The sequence below is a fragment of the Sceloporus occidentalis genome, unplaced genomic scaffold (genome assembly GCF_023333645.1).
Source record: "Sceloporus occidentalis isolate IW3139 unplaced genomic scaffold, rSceOcc1.0.p SCAF_4, whole genome shotgun sequence".
NCBI lineage: Eukaryota > Metazoa > Chordata > Lepidosauria > Squamata > Phrynosomatidae > Sceloporus > Sceloporus occidentalis.
In genome coordinates, this window is record NW_028316984.1 from 90721305 (window position 1) to 90741520 (window position 20216).

The 20216-nt window shown below is 38.7% G+C and overlaps 1 protein-coding gene across 3 annotated transcripts in view; it reads left to right on the forward strand.

Annotated features, from left to right (window-relative positions):
* The window catches only part of LOC149314324 (uncharacterized), a 105019-nt gene that overhangs the window by 66686 nt on the left and 18117 nt on the right, over window positions 1-20216 (forward strand). For all 3 annotated transcript variants that reach the window (XM_089520856.1, XM_089520855.1, XM_089520857.1), the window contains 8 exons: window positions 29-322; window positions 545-618; window positions 910-995; window positions 3512-3551; window positions 4372-4452; window positions 9770-9877; window positions 13181-13290; window positions 19154-19202. In XM_089520856.1, the coding sequence (XP_089376982.1) occupies window positions 553-618; window positions 910-995; window positions 3512-3551; window positions 4372-4452; window positions 9770-9877; window positions 13181-13290; window positions 19154-19202 (540 nt within the window). In that variant the 5' untranslated portion in view covers window positions 29-322; window positions 545-552. The remainder of the gene's footprint in view (window positions 1-28; window positions 323-544; window positions 619-909; window positions 996-3511; window positions 3552-4371; window positions 4453-9769; window positions 9878-13180; window positions 13291-19153; window positions 19203-20216) is intronic.

The window sequence follows — 20216 nt, forward strand, 5'->3', positions numbered from 1 at the left end:
AATGGTTTCTGTCTCATTTCTCCCCCAGTCATTCCTGTGGAATAAAAAGATTCTCTGTGCCAGAGGAACTGCAATAGCTGTATTTCTGGCAATATTTGTGCTAAACACAGCAGCAAAGAAAAACAACTTCACGATATGTGGATTGTGAGGAAAAGGCTGAGAATGACCAGGTTAAGGTTGCCTGAGAGAGTTGATTGCAAACGGAAGAGCTTGTTGTGAAGGCGCAAGCTGAACTCTGGAATGTTTTCTGTTCGGTAGCATCAAGGAGGGAGAGGCTACTACAGTCTCAACAGGTGCTGTGCAAGACGTACAACAATCTCAGGTAAGACCCATCATTTGTGCCATAAATTTCTTTGGGATAGTTATACAAACCTAGTGTTTTTGACAAACTAGCATTGATTCTTTTTATTTCTGAGACTTTTAGTTGTCTGCAAATCTCTTTCCTTTTGGCACCTTCCAAAAGCATTCCTAGTGCTACATATGCTCTATATTCTTATTACCTTTTTGTTCCCTTTTCTCTCTGTTTTTTTTTTTTTTTTTGCAGTTTTTGACATGAAGAAAGATATTGATGCCTTAATAGCAGAGGAAAGAGCAGAAATTATTGCTAAATACGAGAAGGTAAAGACATCACATTTTCCAAGATTTCTGTTTATTTCACACTCTGTAGAAACCAGCCACGTCAGTTGCTAGCCTTCCAGCCAGTTGTTCTGAATGTTTATATTTCACTACATAGCTGAAATATGGGGCTTCCTTGAAAGTGCTTCCATGTGGTAGCTGCTTCCATATAGTAACCATAGTTGCTTTTTAAAATTATATTAGTGTGCCTAAGTCTTTAGCCTGTTTGCCTCTACCATGACACGACATGGAGGAAGCATGTTTGTTATTGTGCTACCTTCCTTTTATTTCCAGGGAAGGCAGGAAGGGGCTCAGATTGATCCATGGGAAGATGCTGACTTCACACTCTACAAAGTTACAGACAGATTTGGGTTTTTACAGTAAGTTTTTCTTTTCCTGTCCCTGTAATCTTTTGCTAAAACTTGCATTGATAGTTATAGTTGCACCTTCCATTACAGTTGCAGTTCAGATGCTGCATTGATGCTTGTTTGCCTTACCATATGTCTGTTCCTACCATCCCAGTTAACTTGAACAAGTGAGACGCAGAGAATGTGTGGTTTTAATGGTGTTTATGAATGCTCCAGCCATGATGTACAAGTCAAACTGTGACGAGACTTGTTCTTTGGAAATGAATGTGCATTGCTTCTGCATCCAGGAACCTGATGAACTTTGCTCATGATCTGACTTTTTGAAAACCTTTAAATTCCTTTAAGAAAACTTAAAATGTTCCTGTCTGCCACACCTACAATTGAAAGAGATTTTAGTGTACACAGCGCCAGCTCCTTGTGCTATGAACTCTGTTGTAGGAACTATAATAATGTATACAGTAGTTTAATTTGTTATGTATTTTATATTGCATCTGTTTGTGGATAGGATCCTTAAGAGTTTTTTTTTTCCTGATGCTAGTAGCCAAGCAGTTATTCTGAAATGTGATAAAATGTGGGGGAAAGAAACCAAAGTACAGTCTTAAATTTATAGGAGACTCCTAGAAACAGATTACCAAAAAGACTGTCCTTTGGGACACTGTATTTTAAATTATACAGTGTGGCAGACTTATAGGTCTTTTTTTCTGAATGTGCCAGGGGCCTGTACCATACTTGTGCCCATTATCTACAACAGTGCTTCCCAAACTTTGGTCTTCCAGATATTTTAGACTTCACCTCCAAAAATTCCCAACTATTGGCCAAGCTGTCTGGGGCTTCTGGAAATTGAAATCCAAAACACCTGGAGGACCAAAACTTGGGTATTACTGATCTACAACATTTTCCTTGTTTCCTGGAAACTTGCTGTAAATCAATGGCTTGTGGACTGGCACCAGTCCGGACAACTACTTTGAGCATCATCATCATCATCATCATCGCCACCACAGGTTGAACATCCCTTATTTGGAATTTTGAAATCCCAATTACTCCAAAATCCAAAATTGTCTGCATGGGTGGCTGAGATAGTGACACTTTTGCTTTCTGATGGTTTCGTGTACACAAACTTTGTTTCATGCACAAACTTATTAAAAAATATTATTTGCAAAAATTACCTTCAGGTTATATCTATAAGGAATATACAAAACATAAGTGAATTTCATTTTTAGACTTTGGTCCCATCTCCAAGATACCTCATTATATACCGTATATACTGTATATACTCATGTATAAATCTAGAAATTTTAATCAAAAAATTGACCGAAAAATCTTGAGTCGACTTTTTCACTGGTCACTGTAAGTACTATACTTTAGCTCTTACGAAAAAAGGAACCATCCCCTGGTGAAAGACAATAATGTAATAAGTCCTGGCAGCACTGACCCCCTCTACTCTCTCATCCATCCAGCCTTTAGTATGAGCACAAACAGTTATTCCTGCTGGTATTTTGTAAGTTTTTTGGCATTATGTATTTTCCTTTCCTTCATCCTTTAGATCCTTTGTTACGTTGCCCCTAAGTTTTACCCTCGACTTAACCTGCCCTCACCTTATATATGAGGTCAACATAGTTGAGTATATACAGTAGTGGACTATTAGTTGACCTTATGTATAAATCAAGAGCAGGTTTGGGGGCCACAATCATGGATTTTGATATAACCCATAGGTAAGTCACAGGTAAAATTTAGGGGGATGTAACAAAGGATCAAAAGGATGAAGTAAAGGAAAACAATGCCCAAGAGCTTACAAAATAACAACAGGCATAACTCTTTTTACTCAAACTAAAGACTGAAGAGATGAGAGAATAGAGGGGTATCAGTGTTTCCAGTACAGATTACACTCTTGCCTTTCACCAGGTGATGCTTCCTTTTTTAAATAAGAGTTAAAGCACAGTACTTACTTTGACCCATGGATAAGCTGACTCAGGTTTTTGGGATCAATTATTTGACTAACATTTCTAGACGTATCCATGAGTATATAGAGTATATGCAAATATTCCCAAATACAATACACTTCTAGTTCCAAGCATTTTGAATAAAGGAGACTTAACTTGGATTATTATTTTATACATTTATAGCTAGTCTTTCTCCCGAAAATGGGACTCAGAGCAGTTAACAACATATTTAGAACAATACATATTAAAAACAATTCAAAAGCATTAATAAAAGTATAAATATAAGATTTAAAAACAATTAAACAATTTATAAAGTTTAAACATGAAAGATTTAAAATATTAAAATTCATCAAAAGTCAGTATATAAACTTTAAAAGCAGCAGTGCAAAACAGTGAAAGCCCAACCCTACTCAGTTTGTAAAAGCCTGACAACATGAAAATATTTTGACCTGCCAATGGAAAGAGAGCAAGGCCATGGCGATCCTGGCTTCTCTATGGAGGGCATTCAAAAGTCTTCTTTTATGCATCATACCTTGTTTGTGTACTCTAGCATCACATGTTGCTTCAGTTTCACTTTTACTCTTTCAGTGAGCATGAGCTACCGACCTGCAGTGCTTTGGAAGAGAAGGTAGGAACTGAAAACTTCATTTTCTAAATATGTTCATTTGGAAGTTAATTTCATCTGTTTGGGTTAAAATTAATTGCAAACGATGGGGTTTATGCCCTAGCCAGCTATGTAGAAAGATTTTGTTCTCTGTTTATTATACAATGTAGCAAGGAAGCTACATGTGGCAAAAATATCGGTTTACGTACTGCAGATTAGTTCTGGCTAAGAATAGAGGACATCTTTGGAACTCTTATGAATTCTGGGAGAAGTTTTCAGAAATTCTATATTAAATAGGGGTGGAAAAGAGAAATGAATATACAGTTACAAAGCCTTGCATTGTTGTTATTAGGTCTGAAAACTTGGTTGACTAAGGGAAACTCAGTAACCCACTGTTGGATATCCAGGATTATAAGATCAGATGACTGTCACTATGTTCTTCAGTGTCTTGATCCTGGATCTCATGTGTTACTGTCACCTGACAGGCTGTTCCAGCTAAAGAGAGTAATATTTGCCATGGTCAGAGTAGGACTATACAAACACAATTGGATGCTTATTTAACTGATTAATAGTGTACAAACTGAAGACAATAGTGCTATGTGTCAATTCAATGAATAGTTTTTGGACTAATTTTCTTAGATATTTACTTTGTAGCAGAAAGTGGTTAGATTGAGTAAATTCCTTATTATTCCTGGTGTAAGCTGCTTACAATCTTTAGCTCTTATATACAACCATATGACCCCATCGCATACTTACCTGAAAATGTACATCTCCCTCCTTCCTTACTTGTTCACATAAATTGGAAAGAAGCTTTCTAAACATCACTTTCAAAACACTTTTCCAGCAAAAACTTCAGGAGATTGAACGAGTGGACAAATGGTTGAAAATGTTAAGAAAATGGGGAAAGTACAGAAACAGTGAAAAGGTGAGGAATAAGATTATATTTTACTTTATTATACGTTTTTAGTGTATTAGGGGTGCAAGGTGCTATCTTGTAGGTATTAAAGACCTGATAGCTTTCTCATGGAATCGACAATGGGATTCTAACTGGTTGAGGACTTTAACATTGGAGCTACAAAAACAGAGATTGGATTTAGGACATACACTGGGGTAAATGGATAGGGAAGTTGGCTGGCATCATGGCACAGGGTAGGTAGGAAGTGTTGGCTTACTGCCTTAGTGCAATGAGACCTCCTTTGTCTCTTGGTGAGAGAGGATATGCAGAAAGCACGAGGGAAGAAGGAGTGATCAGTACACCCATTCACCTTTTGTCTTGGTGTTACCTGGGTCATTCCACATGTGTTTGAGTTCCATGTCATTTCCCATGGGAAATTCACCTCATGTTCCAAAGGTCATCAGAACCTCTTAAGAAGATACCTGGCTCCAAATATAAAAATATTGAAAATATGGAGTCCCCAAATATAACACAGGGTTTGCTCTGTTTACTGATGCAGCATGTTTTGAATGTTTTTATTCAGAGCAATGTGTTATGCTGCCTTTCCTTTCTCCTTCCTATGAAAAGCCTGTTTTTACAACTGCTTTTATATTTAGGATTTAAGAGGAACTGAAAAAGAAACTAGATGTTAAGCATACATCAAGGGGTTGTTGTTGTTGTTGTTGTGTACCTCCAAGTCATTTCTGACCTATGGTGATCCTAATGTGAAACTATCAGGGACAGACCCTTCCATAAGCTAAACTCCTGCTGCTGAGCTTTCACAAAGTAATATTCTGATGCAGTCAGAGAGCAGGTATTTTGCACACTGATAGCAGAGTACATATCAAGTCACTTACTGAAACTAAATGTTTACTGCCAAGAGTGCTCCATTGTAAGAATGGGTAATGCAGCCAGTTTATCTTGAGACATAAAGAACTGTACCAGCCTTATACCAACTATATGGTGATGCTGGGAGACAGCTGCTTTCGTAAAAGAGAGCTGACATCTGGAGTCCCCCAGGGCGCCATTTTGTCTCCCATGCTGTTTAACATTTACATGAAGCCGCTGGGTGAGATCATCTGGAGACATGGGGCGAGGTATTATCAGTACGCTGATGACAGCCAAATTTATTTCTCTATGTCTCTGACTGCTGCAGTGACTAAGGATGGCATCTCTCCTCTAAATGCCTGTCTTGAGTTGGTAATGGGCTCGATGCAGGAAAGCAAACTCAAAGTGAATCCAGAGAAAACGGAGGTGCTTGTGATAGGTACCCCTGGTCCAGGGATGGAGGTTTGTCAACCAGTCCTGTACGAGGTCACACTTCCCCTAAAGGACAAAGTTCGCAGTTTGGGAGTGCTCCTGGACTTGTCTCTTCAGCTGTCATCTCAGGTGGAGGCGGTGGCCAGGAGTGCATGGTACCAACTTCGGTTGATACGCCAACTGTGTCCCTACCTGGCAAGAGGGACATTGAAACAGTGGTACAAGCACTGGTAACCTCTCGTCTAGACTTCTGCAATGCACTTTACATGGGGCTATCTTTGTACCAAGTTTGGAAGCTTCAATTGATCCAAAATGCTGCAGCCAGATTGGTCACAGGTACATCTAGATCTGACCATATTACTCCAATATTAAAATAATTACGCTAGCTGCCGATCAGCTTTCGGGCTCAATACAAAGCGTTGGTTATCACCTTTAAAGCCCTACATGGCTTGGGCCCGAGTTACTTGATGGAATGCCTCTCTCTACACAATCCGCCCCGCACTCTCAGAACATCTGGGAAGAATTTATTGGAATATACAAAGACCAGACTAATTACAACTTCCTGTAAAGCGTTTACAGCCGCGGCCCCCACACTCTGGAACAACTTACCGGAAGAGATCCATCTCATCATCACCTTTAAGAAGGCACTTAAGACAGATCTTTTCCAGCGGGCCTATCCACCTGATCTTTTATAGTGGATCTTATAGAATTTTTTACACCTGATTCTACAGTACAGAAACAGATGACGATTTGGCTTCGTTGATGATTGTATTGCATCTTGCCGTGTTTTAATTGATTATTTTATGTAGTATGGGTTGTGCAATTGTATCATTTGATTTTAACAGTTGTAATCTCACCTCGATCCATTATTATTATTATTATTATTATTATTATTATTATTCGGAATTAGGGCAATACTGAAGCATCATCTTATAGTGAAAAACAGCCATCTAAATATTGGTGGTCTTTCTTGGGGTTGCTAAGTATTCTCTTCTATGAGAAAGGTAGTCAGCAATATGCATTGGACACAATACTGTAGTTGGATTATAAATTAAGAAAAATGTGGAGGGCAAAAGATAAAGTATTATTGGTGGAAAAGCAGTGCCTAACTAGGAAACAGCTATTTAAAATTAATCCAAATAAAGAGAAGTTTTACTCCTCCTCCCTCCCCATTGTAAAAAGCAGTGGAGCAGCTGTCACTCACATATATCCACATGAAAGCATCTACATAGTCTTTAAATATCCTTCCCTATTTAAAATTCATCTTGAGTCAGAGAAAATATACTAGAAGTAAAAGTGAATTACTTTCTCAACAGGTTATGTTATCTCCTGCTATGGATGATTGTTTCCTCTCCCAAAGTAGTTTATTGTGAAGCGAAATGGCTAGTCTTCTGTGATTACTGGTTATTTAGGGTATTGAGGCAGTTTATAACTTTCTTTTTGAGAGGAGGGAAGATGAAAGAAACTTTGGATAAATGAACAAACAAGAAGCAGTTTGTTTGTAATAATTTCATTTCTTTGAGACTTACTACTTGAGGCAATCTGAAATGAATGTTTATTAGGCGGGCAGTCGGAAAGCTATTTTCTGTACATGCTGTTGGATTTGCACTCATTAAAAATCCACCTTCAAAAACCAGAGCAAAATTTACTCCTTTCTCTGCAGCAAAGCAGACACTGATCTCTGAAGCTGTTTGCAAGGGATTTTGTTTTAGCTCAGTTGGGATAGGATTCTAGCTGCCATCCTTCTTTGCTAAAAAAAACCAGTGTGCCCTATTCAGCATAAGTACATTTGGTATTTCTGTTCCTCTTAGAAATTCCCCCCCCCCTCTTTGTGGACTTCCCTCATATTCATATTATTTTCTTCTTTATGTCAGTAACTTTCAAGTCCAATGCAGACAACACATTGTGCAAACAGAGGATTTGGTAGTGACTATGGAATTTAGTATCCTGAAAATCTCTGTGTGTTTGATGTTGTGTGCTTTCAAGGTAGTTTCCAACATTTGACAATCCTAAGGTGATCCTATCTTGGGGTTTTCTGGAAAGATTTGTTTAGTGGAAGTTTGCCCTTTCCTTGCTCTGTGACTGAGAGTGTGTGACTTGCCCAAAGTCTTCCAGTGGGTTTCCGTGGCTGAGGAGGGATTTGAACCCTGGTCTTCAGAATTATAGTCCAACACTCAAATCATTGGAAACCCCTTCCCTGTCCAACATGCACTGTAGAAATAATCCAGTTTGAGACCACTTTAACTACCCTGGATCAATATTGGGGAATCCTGGGAATTGTAGTTTATTGTGGCACCAGAGCTCTCTGACAGAGAAGGTTAAATGTCTCACAAAACTACAGTTCCCAGAATTCCCTAGCATTGAGCCAGGCCAGTTAAAGTGGTCTCAAACTACATTATTTCTGCAGTATGTTTTAGACCATTATTTTAAAAATGTCTAGGCCATATGGCTACATACATATGAAAATATGTGATCAGTTTCATGAAATACTGGAAGCTGGATGATGGAGAGCAGGAGTGAAAGATTTCTATTGCATCATTACTAAGGCTTTATGCCTTGTGTAGTTCCTTGCACCTCTTCCTGAGCTAGAGGTAGCATTAGCTAACAAAGCATAATTTGCATGATTTAGATGGATTACAAAAGTCTGCATTTTAAGTGCCTAGTTTGAGTTGTGTTGATTTGTTGTTGTTGTTTTATTCATTTACACCCCACCATTTCCCCAATAATGGGTCTCAAAACAGCTTATAAAAATTAAAATCAATTTAAAGTATTTATAAAGATATAAGTAAAATATATTAAAATATGGGTAAAACATATTTAAACAACTCATGGTATTAAAAGTTTTAAAAACAAATGCATTAAAAGACAGAAGACAAAAACCAGCAAAATATTACACCATTAAAGCTCTTGCACTCAATTCTTTAAAGCCTTTTGGAACAAGGAATGGCAGCAGAAAGACAGGAAGAAGAGAGACATCCCAGCCTCCTGATGGGGATGGGCAGCAGTCCAAAGCTAAGCAACCACCAGGAAGGTCCTCTCTTCTGTTCCCAGTAAATGTGCCAGCAAAGACGGTGAGACCAAGAGAAGGGCCTCACTTGAAGATCTTAGTGTCCAAGTGGGCACATATAGGGAGATATGTGCCAAAGGCTACATATGCACTGCAGAATTAATGCAGTTTGACACTGCTTTAACTACAGTGGCTTTGGCATATGGAATCCTGGAGTTTATAGTTTGTTGTGGCACCAGAGCTCTCTGAAAGAGAAGGCTAAATATCTCACAAAACTACAAATCCCAGCACTCCATAGCAATAAGCCTGGCAGTTAAAGTAGTATCAAACAGGATTATTTCTCCAGTGTAAATGCAGCCTCTGTCATATAAGTCTCTGTAGCTCATTACCAGCACTTTGAATTGTGCCCAGAAATGGATGGGTCGGTAATGGAGCTGTTGCAACAAGAGAGTTGAATGTCTCATGTAGCCAGCCTTTTTTTAAAAAGTGGCTCCAGGACATTGGGCCAGCTGAAGATCCTGAACTTTTCAGACAACCCCTTGTACAGTCTGTTAAAGTAATCCAAGCATAATATAACTATTTGTTTTATTTATTAAAATATTTATAGTTTACCTTCTGTTGTGAGATTTCAGAATGCCACACAATTAAAACAATATAAAATGTTTAAAACAAGTCTAGATAAAAAACAATCCGATAATTTAAACATGATAAAGTGTATTAAACAGATCACCAAGTTCAAAAACCAGAAAAGGCTAAAACACTTTTAAAAGGGGGGGGGGGGAGTTTAAGGTCCCTAAGGCTTTAATAAAAGCTAAGACACTCTTAACTCTCTCTCTGTGTGATGCACACCCCTTTAAGCTGCCCAACCTTTAGTCTACAAAGCAGAAGGTTTTGAGGGGAGGTTTTTTTAAACATTAAAACATTTTTACCACGTTTTTTAAAACATATATGAATTATCAGATGGTCACAGGATATGCTACATCTAAGAAATATGCCTGTCTTTTAGAAGACTATATTAATTGTTGTTTAAAACTTTTATAGATGTTCCGCAGAGTTTATAAAGGGATTCCACTCCAAGTCCGTGGCCAGGTCTGGTCTCTCTTGTTGGACATCGAAAAGATTAAGATGGAAAATGAAGGAAAATATGAGGTAAAGTATCTAGGAACCTCCCCACTTCAATATTTTGGCCTATAACTTCTTTTAGTCCCGACTAGCACAGTCAGTTAAAGGGGATAGTGGGAAATGTAGTACAAAAAGGTCTAGGGGCCAAAGGTTTCCCTCCCTCTTCTAATGCATACAAAGTAATGACTTCTGTCACAATGCTTTTGTTCAGGTTTCAGCATTTTAAGTGAGTTTGATACAAAAATGAATGAGGTGTTTGGTATTACAATTCTTTAAAAATTAGCATATTAATTTTCTCATGCTTTTTATTGTATAGTAGGAAACCACATACCCTCCAGTGAATGAATTAATTGAAAAAGGGTGGTAAGAACAAATGCAGATATAATTACCTGTATAATTAAAAAAAAACAAACCATGAGATTCAGGTAACTGGATCTGAGTTCCAAACTTCCCATGTATTGCTTGCCATGTCTTTGATAAGCCGTCGTGCCAGTGACTGAAAGGCATCCTCTTGGTTTAATACATTGCGGGGTAGCTGCAATGTGATTCATTCCCTGGCAGTATTTCATTTCCTAAAAGATCTACAGATGTGACAACTTACTTAAGAAAAGCTTCATAGCATAGCTACTGTGCACAGAAATACAAAATGTGCCTTTTTTTCCTGAATGGGATACTGTTTTACCTAAAATGTAGATGAATGTAGAGTCTAAATTATTCACACAAATACAGTGAACCTCAGAAATTTGTCCTTAAGGGAGGAGATATAGGTCAGTGATTACCCATTTAGTACATAGATGGGCAAATTGTGGTCCTCCAGATGTTGATGGAATACAACTCCTGTCAGGTCTAGCTAGCATAGCTAGGATGAAGAATGCTGAGGGTTGTAGTATAAAAACATCTGGAGGGCTGAACTTTGCCTATCCTGATTTGGATAATAACAAACCTTTGTCTCTATTTGGTCCAGAAGAGATCAGTTGAATCTCCTGAACCATAGTTCAGCTGTGTTGTGTTGAAAGTTATCTTTGGCATGCCTTTCCCAGCAATGACCACTCAAAAGTCACTGCACTGATTTTTAATTTTTCCACTTTGATATTTGGTTCTTGTGGCACCTTCTGATGCCAAATCTGCTGTTTACTATCTTGACATTACTATTACAGTATCTAATAATGTCATCCATTATCTGCTCATCTTTTAGTGTGATACGTGCCATCATTTGCAACAGTGCCCTTCTGCATCCTGCATAGGATCAATTATCTAAGCTGTACATAAAATGGGCACAAATCTAAAAGAAGAAATGGTTGAATTCAAAATGCAGTCGGGGGCATCTTATCCTCTGAGGACACTTTATCACTAATCTTAATGTGTCCATCCTTAAATAAAAGAGCTTCAAAGTCAAATTATAATATGAACCAGCTAGACTACGGATCACTAAGAGTTTCATTTCTATGTCCTATGGCTTAAACTGGGACCAAGGTGCTTTTATTTTAAATCATGATGTACATGTTAATAATCTCAACAGTAAAGCATATATGTGTTATAACCCACCAACTGTTTTTGAATAGCCACAGTTATTAATAAAGAAACACACACACACACACACACACACACACACACACACACACAGAGAGAGAGAGTAATACTGTATGGTAGTCCATTAAAGTTTAATCTCTATTAAAGGTGTTATCCTTTAACTGAAAAACAACACACCCACCTGCCCACCCCCCCATGTCCATTCCTTTGTAAATTGTTGAAAACAAAGTTCACTGCCAAATGCTTCAGTAACTTAATCAGTTTGAAGTTATATCAATTTACAGGTGGATTAAAACAATGGGGTGCACCTAGATTAATTTAGCAACACTTAAACCATATTGAGATCTGCATGAAAAGTTAGTCATGATTTAAATTAGTTACCGGTGAGACATACGTACAGCTGACTCAGTCAGATCCAATTCAATATTTTTGAAATAGGAAGCATACTTTTTTAAGAGAACGATTGTCATATAAAGTTTTTACAAGCACTTCCATTTTTCAAAAAAGTATTCTAACCTGCTACTAATTTCATCTCAGCAAATAAACCTTAAAACGTGTGTGTGTGTGTGTGTGTGAGAGAGAGAGAGAGAGAGAGAGAGAGAGAGATGTTCAGGGACATTAGATCAACATTGGTTCTTCTAGCATTCCGTGTTGAATACATTGATTGCTCCATCACATATCATTGATTGCCTGCAACCCATGAGTAGCTTCTCTAAGCTTTCTAATTAGAATATCTGCCTCCAGTCTAGGTTTTCCCTTGCTATCAAACACCTGATCAGTTGTGTTTTTCAAATGCTGTGGAACTGTCAGCATTGGAGTATGCTTTTATACCAGAAATTCCTCCCATAGCATGACTGATAAAACCAACATCCTCCACTCCATGAGAAAGGACACCTAGGAGTAATTGTGGAGTCGTCATTTCACCATTCCAGAGATCAACCAGATTTTCAACAGAATCACTTGCTAAGGGAAGCAGGAAATTCCCCCAAAGCTATCAGGAATCCATTCCAAATCTCTTTACTAGTTGTAAAATCTAACCACCTCATGCATCTGAGGAAGTAGGCTCCAATTTACAAAACCTCATGCTACTAGCTTCTTTCTTTCAGTTAGTCTCAAAGATGCTACAAGATCCTTTTGCATACTGATTTTCCAGACTAACATAGTTATGTCTTACAACCTAAACAATTCACAAGAAAGCCACTATACAGATGAAGAGCCTAGTTCTTAGCATAATTATTTTAACCACTGCCACTGCATTCTATTCAGAGAATGTTTCCATAACACTAAGCCTCACAGCAAGTGATCAGAAATAAATTCACAAGCAGTTTAACTAAGTTCACAAGTGGTCTTCAATAAACAAGAAACTCAAATTATAATAAGCTTTATAGGGATATAAATCCCGGAAATTGGCTTTTTCTAATCCTCTTCATCCTTGGTGTCACCTAAGGCCAGCTATTAGCTCTAAATGATCTAGAAGAAAGTTGAAGCCAGAGGAAGGGTTTTCATAATGGAATATGGGAGCATTATGAGGGCCTTTATCATGCAATGTTGCTAACTGTTTAGACTTCTTTGAGAGACTCAGTAAACATAGTGAGATGCACACATTCAAAAAAGCAGGAGACCTCCTGAAGAAAGCATGCAGTTCTCTTTATAGCATACTACAGAAAAACAATGATGGTGAGCACTAGGAAGTGTTTGCTTGCATCTGGCATGGGCAAACTATTCCCTCTCCTCTGAAACCAGTACTTCTCAGATACTTAAAACGATATTTAATGTGTTAACTGATCTTGCTTGATCTAGAAAATGAAAGAACAAGCCAAGGATTTCTCATCAGAGATAAAGCAGATAGACCTTGATGTCAATCGAACTTTTCGAAACCATATCATGTTTCGGGATCGCTATGGAGTTAAGTGAGTATCTCATATATCTCTGATACATATTAGATACAGATGCATCTATTTTAACCCATTTTATCTTTACTCCTTTGTCCCACTGCTGTGAATACTTGTTGAAAACTTCCAATTTCAAGGTCTTAAAGAATCTAAAGGAAGAGTATAAAACATCATGAGCAGGTCTGCCAGGGAAGTGGCTCTTTAAAAATAGCGTGCGAATTAGGTAAGAAATGGAATACTTGATTTAGATTCTAGGAAAAGAGCTTAAGAAAAGTAAATAAACAATAGCAAATACTACGTCATGAAAGAGTATTAGCAATCTAAACACTTTCCTTCACTCTGTAAAACTAGTTTTTGCAAGAAGCATTTGAAGATCTTTGTATTTTTTTATTTTTGTTCCAGAATATCTAGGTGGCCTTTGCCTTGAGAAAGTCTGTTTGATGTCACCATTTGTAGAATGTGAATGCCTGAAACATCTTTACAGACATCGCAATAACTCAGTTATTGTATAGTGCTTATTGCTACCAATCCATTTTTGTGTCTGTCATATCCAGCAGTGTGTCTGACTCCTTTTTTTAGTGTTCACGATGGCTTCCAGTAGGTTATGGGAAAGCATTTACCGCATTTTGTGTATGAGACAGATGTTGACTGAATTTTAATGATTGATAAATGGATTTCATGGAATTCTTAGTATTGCAGATATTTCCATGCATTCCTCATTTGTTTGTAAATGTGTGTGTGTGTGTGTGAAAATAGTTGTTTTATACTGGATACAAAATATCCTTTCTCAAATGCTGTCCCTAAATCCAGCATTATAAAAAGGTATTGTAAGATATTTGTATGTACATGTTTGTGTAGATCTGTTGTAATACTACAACATAAATCTTACTACATGGTATTTGCCACCTTGATTTCAAGTCCCCAAGTGGTACAAAATATCTAGTTCCTTGTAGCTTTCCCAGACTTGTTGTTTTTATGAGGACATAAGTCTTTTTCGCTGAACTGGGAAAAGCAGTGTGGGAAACAATTCTGAAAGGGAAACTTCTGGTTAGGTCCCTTTTCCCCATTATTGATTGTAACCACCTTGTTTTTTTACTACGAAGGGAGAGAGTTACACTCTGTAACTTCTACAGTAGCCATCACAGACATGTGAATTTGGGTTTGGCCTGTGTCACTTCAAACAGTATGAGGAATTGGGGTTCATATGACCCAATACTCCCTCATACAAAACAAAACAGTCTCTGTTCGTAGAATAATAGAATTCCAGCAAGAAAGCTAAGTTAGGATCTTTATCCTTACAGGGGAATGCCTTTGTATGGCAGGAAAATGGTCTCTTTCTCACCTTGCCTCTCCACACCTCCAGGCTTCAGTTATAGCAGGAAATGTTTATCTGAACAACATTTTTTCATCCAAACCAACATGATGTTTCCATAATTCACCTGTCTTTTCTCTTCTCCTTCCTACTTAGGATGTGATATTTTGTAGTTTAACAGATACAGTAGAGAGCAAAAATTGATGGTATTTGGAGGGAATTTGTGACAGTTCAGGTGCTCCTTCTTGTTAAAGCACCTGAAAGAGTATCAGGCCATGTCTGGACACCAGTAACCCATTTGTATAGAGTACTTGTGCAATTTTCTATTTGCTCTGTAATTGCAATCAGCAAAATCCTCAAGGTCTAGCAAATTCCTTACTTGCCTTGAAGACAATGTCATTGTCCAAAAGGTGGAAGAAGCAACAAGGAGGCCAGCTATTTTAGATGTGATCCTAACCAACAGGGATGACCTAGTTAATGGAGTGCAAGTGGTGGGATCCTTAGATGGGAGTGATCATGTTCTCCTAGAGTTTGTTAAACAGTGGAAAGGAGAAGCCAGGCATAGTCAGACATAAACAATGGAAAGGAGAAACCAGACATAGTCAGACACACATTCTAGATTTTAGGAAAGTTGATTTTAGTAAACTTAGAGAAATACTAGAGGGTGATCCCATGTTCAGGAATACTAAAAGAGAAGGGAGTTCAAGATGGATGGGAGCTTCTCAAAAGGGAATTATTGAAGGCACAGTTTCAAACAGTTCCACTGCGAAAGAAAAATGGGAGCTGTCTCAAGAAACCAGAATGGATGATTAAGGAACTTTCAACTGAGCTAAGTTTTCAATGGAATATGTATAAGAAATGGAAAAATGGGGAAATCACCAAAGAGGAATTCAAAGAAATAGCAAGCACGTGCAGGGGTAAAATCAGAAAAGCTAAAATGCAGAATGAACTCAGGCTTGCTAGAGAAGTTAAGAACAATAAAAAGGGCTTTTTTGGATATGTCCGCAACAAAACACTGTGTGGAAAAGATGGCAAAATGCTAACAGGGGACAGAGAAAGGCAGAATTACTCAACACCTTTGCTGCAATCTTCTCAGAAAAGACAAAGAGTGCTCAACCTGAGGAAAATGGAGCAGAGGACAGAATAGGGGAATTTCAGCACAGAATAAATAAAGAGATAGTACAGGAATACCTAAATGAATATAAGTCTCCAGGACCAGATGAACTACATCCAAAAATATTAAAAGAACTGGCAAATGTAATATCAGAGCCATTGGCAATAATCTTTGAGAACTCCTGGAGAACAGAAATCCCAGCAGACTGGAGGAGGGCAAACGTTGTCCCCATCTTCAAAAAGGGAAAAAAAGAGAATCCCAACAATTACCGTCCAGTTAGTCTGACATCAATACCAGGAAAGATTCTAGAGCAGATCATTAAACAGAGAGTGTGTGAGCATCTAGAAGGCAATGCCATAATCACAAAAAGTCAACACGGGTTTCAGAGAAACAAGTCATGCCAGATAAACTTTATCTCTTTCTTTGATAAAATTACCAGCTTGGTAGATGAAGGGAATGCTGTGGATATTGTATATCTTGATTTCAGTAAGGCCTTTGACAAGGCTCCCCATGATATTCTGCAAACAAGCTTGTAAAACAGGGGTAGGCAACCTTTTTGACCCAGGGGCCGGGTTGCTGTCCCTCAGACAACTGGGGGGCCGAAGCCAAAAAATAAATAATTAAATATTTTAAAAATATATATATATATAAATAAACCGGGACAAATGTAGGACAAAAATTTCAAATGGAGGACACTTTTTTTTTTTTTTTTAAAAAGGAAGACACACAAAAAATTTGCTAATTTTTACAAAAATGTTAATATAAATGCATGTTTCTGAGGCTTCTATAGACAATTGCCCCCGCTTGCCCCCCTTGCCCACCTCCTCCTGATAGGACAAAAGCCCCTTGCCCTCACGCGAGAGGCCAAAGGCCCCGGCGGCAATCAGCGGCATGACCGGGCTGGGGCCGGTCCCAAGGCCTCGCTGGGCCACATCCGGCCCGCGGGCCGTAGGTTGCCTACCCCTGTTGTAAAATGTGGGCTAGACAAGGTAACTGTTACATGGTTTTATAATTGGTTGACTTGCTGAACCCAAAGGGTACTCAACAATGGCTCCTTTTCATTCTGGAGAGAAGTGACCATTTGGGTCCCACAGGGCTCTGTCCTGGGCCCAGTGCTATTCAACATCTTTATCAATGACTTGGATGACAGAATTGGGAGCATACTCATCAAATTTGCAGATGACACCAAATTAGGAGTAGTAGCTAACACCCCAGAGGACAAGATCAAAATTCAAAATGACCTGAATAGACTAGAAAGCTGGGCCAAAGCTAACAAAATGAAATTCAACACAGAGAAATGTAAGGTACTGCACTTAGGGCGGAAAAATGAAATGCACAGATATAGGATGGAGGACAACTGGCTGGACAAGACGACAAGTGAAAGGGATCTAGGAGTCCAAGTAGACCACAAGTTGAACATGAGTGAACAGTGTGATGCTGCAGCTGAAAAAGCTAGTGCAATTTTATGCTTCATCAATAAAAGTATAATGTCTAGATCATGGTATCCTTCTGGAACGCCTGAGGGAGTTAGGTATCGGGGGCACTGTGCTTCAGTGGTTTTGTTCCTACCTCTCAGGAAGATCCCAAATGGTGAGGCTGAGGGATAGTTGCTCCTCTAAGAGAGAGCTGACATCTGGTGTCCCTCAGGGCGCCATCCTGTCCCCCACGCTATTTAACATTTACATGAAGCCATTGGGAGAGATCATCCAGAGCCATGGGGTGCAGTGTTATCAGTACAGCGATGACACCGAGATTTATTTCTCTATGCTTCCGACTCTCGCAGCTACCAAGGATGGCATCTCTCCTCTAAATGCCTCCCTCGAATAATGGGATGGATGAGGGAAAACAAACTCAAGTTGAATCCAGAGAAAACGGAGGTACTAGCGATTGGATCCCTAGGCCCAGGCAAGAAGCTTTGTCAACCTGTCCTGGATGGGGTCACACTTCCCCTAAAGGACGAAATACATAGTTTGGGAGTACTCCTAGATCCGTCTCTGCAGTTGTCATCTCAAGTAGATGCAACGGGTAGGAGTGCTTGGTATTGACTTCGGTTGATATGCCAACTGTGCCCTTACCTGGACTGAAAGGACCTTGAAGCAGTGGTACTTGCACTGGTAATCTCTCGTCTTTATTTCTGTAACACGCTCCACATAGGGCTACCTTTGTACCAAGTTCGGAAGCTTCAATTAATTCAAAATGCAGCAGCCAGATTGGTCACTGGGGGCATCAAGGCTTGACTATATAACACCAATATTAAAATCTCTGCACTGGCTGCCAATTAGCTTCCGGGTGCAATACAAAGTGTTGGTTATCACCTTTAAAGCTAAAGTTACTTGAGGGAACGCCTCTCCCTACACAATCTGCCCTGCACTCTCAGAATATCTGGGAAGAAATCACTAGACTACGTAAATACCAGGCTAGTGACCACGTCCCACAGAGCATTTTCCGCCGTGGCCCCCAAGTTGTGGAATGATCTACCAGAAGAGATCCGTCTTAATACCACTCTGGATGCTTTCAAGAAAGCACTGAAGACGGATTTCTTCCAGCGAGCCTATCCACCAAACCAGCTGTAATATATCTTACCTCGGTTAGCATTGCATGCTCTTCATGGAGAACCAACCAACTGTATAGTATTGTACTGTATTGATAGTGATGTATTTTTATGTTATGTATTTTTAAGCTATGTATTTGACGTGTTTTATTGTTGTAATTTGTTGATTGTTGTAATCCTGCCTCAATCTGCAGGGAGAGGCGGGAAATAGAAATAAATTTTACTATTATTATTAATTGAAGTAATAGTGCCTCTGTATTCTGCTTTGGTCAGGCCCCACCTGGAATATTGTGTCCAGTTCTGGGCATCACAATTCAAAAAGGACATCAAGAAACTGGAGCATGTCCAAAGGAAGGCAACTAAAATGGTGAAGGGTCTGGAAACCATGTCCTATGAGGAACGACTTAGGGAGCTGGGAATGTTTAGCCTGGAGAAGAGAAGGTTATGAGGTGATATGATAGCCCTGTTTAAATATTTGAAGGGATGTCATATTGAGGAGGGGGCAGGCTTGTTTTCTGCTGCTCCAGAGACTAGGACCCGGAACAATGGATGCAAGCTACAGGAAAAGAGATTCCACCTCAACATTTGGAGGAACTTCCTGACAGTAAGGGCTGTTCGACAGTGGAACAAACTCCCTCGGAATGTAATGGAGTCTCCTTCTTTGGAGATCTTTAAGCAGAGGCTGGATGGCCATCTGTCGGGGATGCTTTGATTGAGATTTCCTGCATGGCAGAATGGGGTTGGACTGGATGGCCCTTGTGGTCTTTTCCAACTCTATGATTCTATGAATATCTTTCTTTAGAAGCACTGCAGATAAATAACTTGAATAGCTTAAAAAATTGTTCAAAATATGGCATTAATAAATTTCTTGATATTCTTACTGTCATCTTTTCTTCTTGTGCAGGCAACAAGCTTTGTTTCATGTTTTGTCAGCTTACTCTGTTTACAACACGGTAAGAACTTAAATAATTTGGAAACTGAAAGGCTCTGAACATTAGTTCTTATTTGGCAACAAAATCTTACCTTATCTTAAAATAAGATTTTAGATCTAAATTGGTAACATGTACTTTTTAGAAGGCCATATAATACCAAGAAAAAGAACTCATTTGAGCTAAAACAAATGCATGTCCTTTTTTCCTGAAGTGACCATTACCATCTTTAGGTACCGTTGGTAGTGGAAAATCCATGCTGCTGGAGAAAAAATATCTACCATTGATTTTATTTTTGTACATGTAGCTACTTATGAGCATATCTGTAGTCATGCTTTCTGACTGATTTCTCTGTGAGTCTGGCCTACCACCAAATGGAAAGTATTGGCACATTCTCCTTCAGACATCTTTTGTTTCCTTTATGGTAGCTTCACAGCTCAGGACTCCAGTTTGTTACAGTCAGTTAACAAATTTCCAGCCAAAGGGCATAGAAGAGAGAATATGCTTAAATTAGCTACAGCATTTGCTGTTTCTATGTGCCAGCAGGAAAGGGATTAAACCAGATGATCTAAAAATGGAGAGATACATATTTCTAGTATTTTAAAGAAGGCAGTTGTCTTTTCCTCTGAATTAGCTGTTCAGCAAGAATGTAAAATACCATTTGTACAGTTTTTCTATTATTCAGTTCAGTAATGTCTAAAACAGTTGTAATGTTACCAGAATTCATGCTCCATTAGGAAGAAATAACATTCTGGCTCCACTTTTAGATTGGACATACTGTATATACTCATGTATAAGTCTAGAAATTTTAGTTAAAAATTGATTAAAAATTGAGTTGACTTCTCTGTGGGTCAATTTAAATATTGTACTTTAATTCTTTATCAAAAGAAAAGAAAAAGAACCATCCCCTTCTCTGTGGCAAAAGATAACCTAAAAGAAGCACTGACCTCCGCTAGTCTCTCTTCTTTGGCTCTGCTTGGGGCGTTTCCTTTTGGCAGGAAAATGGTGGTGGTAGTTTCCTCTTTATCCATCCAGCCT